At 42.6% G+C, this 6,695-nt stretch overlaps 1 protein-coding gene across 1 annotated transcript; it reads left to right on the forward strand.

The window, feature by feature from the left end:
- The first annotated feature begins 6,047 nt into the window (after window positions 1-6,047).
- Window positions 6,048-6,452, forward strand: TMEM100 (transmembrane protein 100). The gene has a single exon (XM_077832677.1). It carries the CDS (start codon window positions 6,048-6,050, stop codon window positions 6,450-6,452), a length of 405 nt encoding a protein of 134 aa, XP_077688803.1.
- Window positions 6,453-6,695: the final 243 nt, after the last annotated feature.

The following is a 6,695-nucleotide window of genomic DNA, read 5'->3' on the forward strand; positions in this document are numbered from 1 at the left end:
TCACTGCAACATATTCAAGGGTAAATGCAAATCACTCACAGAACAGCATATCTATTTCTAAGCATGCCGCAGGCACCATGGTTTGTTTAGCACAAACATCTTAGTTAGAGGTTTTTGAATAGACTTCCTTATAAAATGAATACAGTGGATGGCAAAAACTTTTTTTTAAAATACCTTCAAGTACACAGTTGGTAGTTAATTCAGAATATTCCTTTCTTTCTCCTGCAGCAGGACTATGCTATACCTAGTTAAAGGTTTCATGGGTGGAGGGGAGTGTCTAAAGTTCAGCTGGTAACTTTGTTAGGCATCAGGCACAACAACTTATTCAAAAGGATAAGAAAGGAGATCTTCTTAGCTGATCACTGACATAAGCTAAATGTATTTTAGATATTCGTGCGTGTAATATCTTAAGGATCTGGAGAATAACAGAAGTTATCTGTGTAAATGCACACTTACATTTATGGGATATTTAAAAACAACTTCAGTTTTATCATTCCATGTATTCATTGCCATCCTCAAAGGCCCTGCTGCAGAGTTAAAATGATCCTAACACTTTACCACCTTCCCATGCCTATAGAAAAGCAATGGTGAAAAAGCCTCATAACAGAAATCTTTGCCGTTTTGGGAGGTAACCCAGCTGCCTGGTGATCTCACAGCTGTTACTGCCCTCGATAACAGTTTCCCTCATTCTGCCGCTCTCAAAACTGTCCCACTGAACTGCTCTAGGTTCTGAGCCCTTAGAAATCTTATTTAAAAGATTCAGAAAAGAAAATGACAGCTTGCTATTAAATACAATGGAACAGTATTTATCAGCCTGGGACATAGGATTCAGTTTACTGAATAAAAGGGGACGTTTTCAGTGTAATAAACCTATATAAGAGCAGGGCACTATCAGTAGAGCTTAAAGCGCTTTACAAAGGGAGGTCAGTCTCACTAGCCACAGTTTACATGTAGGGAAACTGAGGCACCAAGCTGTGAAGTGACATACCCAAGGTCACCCAGCAGAAAAGCTGAGTCTAGAACCCACATCGCCTGAGTCGCATCCAGAGCAGTATCTTTTAAGCTGTCTTTCAGTGGGATAACCCCTCATCATGGATATCGGTTTAAGGGTTACATTGGGCAGTAAAGATTCAGATTCCACTCCAGCTCCCCTCGAGCTCTTTTGCCAGACAAGGATGTCCTGAGTTCCAATGCTCATCGCTGAAGGTGACACGCTGTCAGAGGAAAAATACCAGGGTCAAAAGCAAGAGGCTGCTGTCACCAAGGAAATAGGCACTAAAGAGCAGGGGCAGGGGTGGTAAAAAGTCCCCCAGCCTGTTCAGAAGCCAGTGTAGAGCAGACCCTTATTTCCTTGCAGGAGCCTTATTCTGAAGAGCTGATGTTACCCAAACTCTGTTCTTGTAGGAAACCTCCATGCTAGAGCCATATCATGTCCAATTCATCATCAAGCAACAACTAGCACCCCAAAGCCTGGAGCTGCTCTTTCTGCTGACTGACTTTACCTCAGAGTGACAGAGGAGGCTTTTTAAAACCGACTCCCCTGCCCCCCCATCCCAGCCCCTTACCAAGTGATTTGCTGTGATGGATTTCAGATGAACGTGGTAGGTGCACACAGCTGGATATTGTTTTCAGCTCTTTTAAGTAAATCTCCTCTTACATTTATTAGTGGATACTAAAGTAAAACATTCCTCTACCCCTTTAATAGCTTTACCTATAGAATAACTGCTGTGACACCTTTGCCCAAGTGAAAATAGCTGCTTGGGAAAAAAACTGAATACAAAGAAATGTGTATTCACTAAAAGCAAACTAATGGCCCAATCCTGTTGGTATTGTTAGTGTGCCCTTCCTAGAAGTTCCTACTTTATAAACCCGGGGTGTGTTGACCAGGTGATGTCAATCAGGATTGACTTCACTTGATCTTCATCAGTTTACACAGGCTGAGGATCTGGTCCTTGCTTTTCCAGGAGTGTGTACGTTTACTACATGCATTTGGAACAGTTTCAGTTTATTTGTGTTCCAGTAACTCACGGTGGCTTACCATATTTTTGTAAATGAATATTTGTGCACTTATGCTCTCATGTAGAAACATATCCTGCCCCTTTGAAGGCAATGGGAGTTTTGCTAAAGAGTTGGATGGGGTCAGGGTTAGGCTGTAGGTGATTTTGGTACTTTTTAGGGAGGATTTTATGTTTCATATTGTTCATTTTTGTTGTTTGACACAGAGATTGCTTACTGGGCAGGCAAATTAGCTTCTTCCCATAATATTTTTAATCTGCATATTTGTCCTGACTTTGTGAAGTTTGATACTATGCACCAGGGTGATACAATGCTTATTAGGAATGTACATAACAGACTGGGATGGGAGCAGAGGGACAGGGACGCTAGGTAGTCAGCAACAGGCATTTAAAAGAGAGGTACAATGAATGTTTTGGAAAATGAACAAGTTTATTATGGGCCTGATCCAAAAGCCTCTTGAAGTGAATGGGAACTTCCCTGCTGCTGTCAGTGGGCTATGGATCAAGTCCAAACGTGCTAAATCTTTACTGTGGGAGATGTGGTAAATAATATGTCTTTTTCTAATGTTTGGGAAGTTTAAGAAGACAGAAATGGAGCTAAATAACACAAAGGGTTTGACCCACTAACAAAGCTAAAAGACAGCATTCCGAGTCGTGTTCTCCATTGCCCTGCTCCTCCTGTAGTGACTTACATGGGTACATATTGAATATACACTGGCACCATTCTGACGCAGGGGCATTTCACATCTTTACACGGGCGTAAGTCACTGCTCACAGGGTAGAGCAACAGCGGATCAGACAGAGGACTTTTTGCTTGCAATTTTTAGTAATGCCTAAGATAATCAGAACAGCAAGATTAAAGGAAAAGATGGGTGTTTCTCCATTCCTTCAGCTTGCCCTTCAAAGCAAATGGGATGTGTGCACCGAATGCCGATGGCCTCCTTTGACCGTCCCAGATGTTGTCGAGTCAGATTCACCTGAATGGTCAGAAAGACTGTGTGGAGGCCCATGGATGGCAAGTGGGATCAGCCCAAGCCCTGCTCACTGCAGGGCAGGGGGGTGTGCGTGTAAAGTTTTGCCACGTGGCCTCAGGAAAGAAAACACGTTGTAATCGAAACAGGCGAGTCTGGTTGTTAACCCACAAAATTGGCAGGGGGCACACAGGGACAGGCATAGGGCCTGAAACTACATGTTCATTAAACAAATAAGGGGCATGTGTACACCAGGTGTTTATGGTCTGAAAATGCCTCAGTACATGCGATACAATTAATTAATTGGAGCACACTGACTCCAGATTCATCACAATCTCTGGTGTCCTCTAAGGCTACTTGTGTGCTTGAAGCTGGGGGGTGTGACTGTGATATGTACATGCTAGTGCACTATGAATAGTATGTAGCCACAGTAGCAGGATGCATGGCAAGCGGCAGCCTCACGTACGTAGCCATAGAGGTCAGGCAGGTTTGTAATTAGGAGGCTGCTGGCCCGTGTCACTGCTCGCTGCTGCCCATGCTACGGTGGCTACCCTATTTTTAGTGCATTAGATCAATGAGCGCTAGTGTGAGCATGTCTACAGGAGCAGGGAATCACACCCCTTGCTGCAAGTGTAGACACAGCTAAAGCGTGCTAAGTTGCAGGCAAGCTGACTGTGTCCCATTAAGGACTGCTGTAGTGATCAATTGGCCAGTTTAACAGCTTTAGGCTGGAGTTTTCAAAGAAGCTTAAGGGAGTTTGAAAATCAATGGGAACTTAAATCCCTTTGACAATCCCAGGCCTGATGTATTGAAGCTGCAAGATTATGGCATAGAACGAGCCTTCACCGATACAGGTGCATTTGCAGTTTTGTTTTTTTTTAGAAACGTTCAACAGTAACCCCTTTCTCTAAATAACCCTTAACTTCAGAGACAACGTATTGTTCGATGCCAATAGGAGACAGACTCAGCCTCAGTGGGTGAGAAATGTGAGCTGTCAATATACAAAATAAGCAGGGATTTGGGGCTGGGGTGTTGAGAGAGTCTGGATGACGGAGGAGTTGGAATAGTTTAAAATAAACCAGGTGCTCGTTGGTATTTCCCAGCACTGATTCCACAGTGCTAGGCACCTTGCACATTACTGCATGGCCATAGTGACTAGGAACCCTGAGCAAGGATGAGATGAGAGCCTTGTTGTGCTAGGTCCCTTGCAGATGAAAAACAAATGCAGTTCCTGCTCCAGAGAGCCCACAGCCTGGGATTTTCAACTGAGCCTATAAGAGTTAGGTGCTCAAATGCCATTGAAATTCAATGGGATTTGGGCACCTAATTCCCTTATTTTCTTTTGAAAATCCCAGATGAGTTAAAATATTTATAAGGCCCTGAGCATGCACCAGTTTACACATACACTTAATATTACTCAGACAAGCAGTTCTACTTGTCGTGAGTGGCAGAGCCTGAAGGAAAGGAGTAACTTTCGTTCATTTAAAAAAACAAAAACAAAAAGTAAAATATTTGATCTATCAAATGAGACGTTTATTCTCTGAATTATTCATTCATTACATGGACAGCTTCAAACTCTGCTTCCAACTCAAGGCTGGAAATTGAAATAGATATTAGAACTGTCAAAATAGGTTTGATCAAAACTGTGCGTTTATTCTGTAGATATTTAGGTTGAGATTTTCAGTGTCGCCTGGGGATTTGGATGCCCAACTCCCATTAAAAATTGACAGATGGTATTACTGCTTACTGACTTCCTGTCTGCATTTAGGCCCTGATTCTGCAAAGTCTTACTTATCTCAGTGGGGCTACTCAGTTATTACTCAGTGTGAGTAAAGGGGGAAGAACGTGGCCCTTTTGTATGCTTGTAATGATTTGCTTTCAAAGAAGCTGTAATAAAATGATTTCCGAGAGCCAATACACAGAAGGCTCTCAGGAGGAATGCAAGTTAAGTACAATTATGGAAGTTGCAACACTCTGTTATGAAACTAAATAAATACGTAGTATTGCTTATTTGACCTGTTCCCTACTGATGGGTGATATCCGTTGATCTAGAGTCAGTGACGTGCTATTTATATATTGAGAAAAAAGATGCAAGAAAAGCAAGAAGGATGTGGAATCTAATAACTTATAAACAATTAATAAAGATCAGATTTATTATTGTAAAAAGCTTCCTGGTTTTATTTATATGTATAAATAAAATCATAGAAGGAAGAGCAGATAATTGTTATAAAAATAAAAAACTCAATCTCCCAGGATCAAGCTGTTATATTACTGTTTCCTAGTTTATGTTTATATTTTTATTTTAAACTGCCTTGATGCTTCATGTATTTTGGGTGAAAATGCATCAGACCTTCCGCCTTCCTTTAATGCCCCAAGCCTTATTAATGTGCTTAACTTGAAGTAGGTGACTAACGTCATTGAACTCAGTGGGACTATTCAGAAGCTTAGAGTTAAATGGGTGCCCGAGTCTTTCCAGGATCCGGGCCTAAATGTAGATGGTGTGGTGATGAGCAATGCCTATATATTAAAAAGGTGAAGAGAGTAGGCCAAGCAAGCAAACTCCCTGGGCCAAATTCCACAGCAATAAGCAGGTCCAATTCCACTGAAGTCTAAGAAGTCGCACCGATTTTGCACCAGCTCATTGACTTTAGATTGTACAGATATAGCTGAAAACAAGATTTGGCCCAAGACCCTTCAGGGCAAGCGTTTGTCAAGCTCTGTGGCTCAGTTCCTTCAAAGACTTATGCATGTGCTTAACTTCAGGCCTGGGGGTAGCCCTATTTAAAATCAACTCCAGTCCACTGCAATCAAGAGGAAATACTCACATGCTGAAAGTTAAGCCCAGACATATATCTTTGCATGATCAAAGATGCTATGTTTGTGCAGCATCTATCACAATTGGGCCCCGATCCGGACTGGGACCTTTCCGTGCTACCCTAAATGTGTGTAATAGTTAAAGACTTGTCAGCTGAATGCTTGCATCTTCTTTCCACAGTGTAAGGCGTATTCAGCAGAACCTGGTCTAGCCTAAGAATTTGCCTAGAAAGTCCAGAAGCACAAGATGACAGACGAGCCCATTAAAGAGATTCTGGGAGCTCCAAAGTATCCTGAACCCGTAACGATGGAGAAGAGCAATAACAATGACTGTGTGGTAGCCACTGTCCCTTTGGTCAGTGAGTGCCAGCTGACTGCAGCAACTGGAGGAGCGGAGCTGTCCTGTTACCGTTGCACTATCCCCTTTGGCGTGGTCATTCTTATAGCTGGAGTGGTGGTCACTGCCGTGGCGTATAGCTTCAATTCCCACGGCTCAATCATCTCAGTGTTTGGACTAGTCCTCTTGTCATCTGGACTCCTCTTGCTGGCTTCTAGCGCCTTGTGCTGGAAAATCAGGCAACGGCACAAGAAAGCCAAAAGGCGTGAGAGTCAGACAGCGCTTGTGGCGAATCAGAGAAGTTTGTTTGGTTAGAGACTACCAGGAAAACATTGAACAGAAGAGCGCTCCCTTGTAAGTCAATTTGACTATTTATTGATAAGTCAGACTGCAGGAGGTTTTTGACTGGATTGGAGTGAAAAAGGGTTGGATTAAGAGACTCTAGGAGCATCTTTGGAATTGTTAGTATCTGTCATTTCACAGACTTACAGAAAGTGATATTTCTTCCAAGACAAAGGGGGGAAAGAGGTGGATTTTATTTTTTTTTCCTTCACAGAA

This window comes from Eretmochelys imbricata, chromosome 14, assembly GCF_965152235.1.
Source record: "Eretmochelys imbricata isolate rEreImb1 chromosome 14, rEreImb1.hap1, whole genome shotgun sequence".
Taxonomy (NCBI): domain Eukaryota; kingdom Metazoa; phylum Chordata; order Testudines; family Cheloniidae; genus Eretmochelys; species Eretmochelys imbricata.

Excerpts from the sequence above, each read along its gene's own strand:
- TMEM100 (XM_077832677.1), top strand. The coding sequence starts at position 6,048 with ATGACAGACGAGCCCATTAAAGAGATTCTGGGAGCTCCAAAGTATCCT.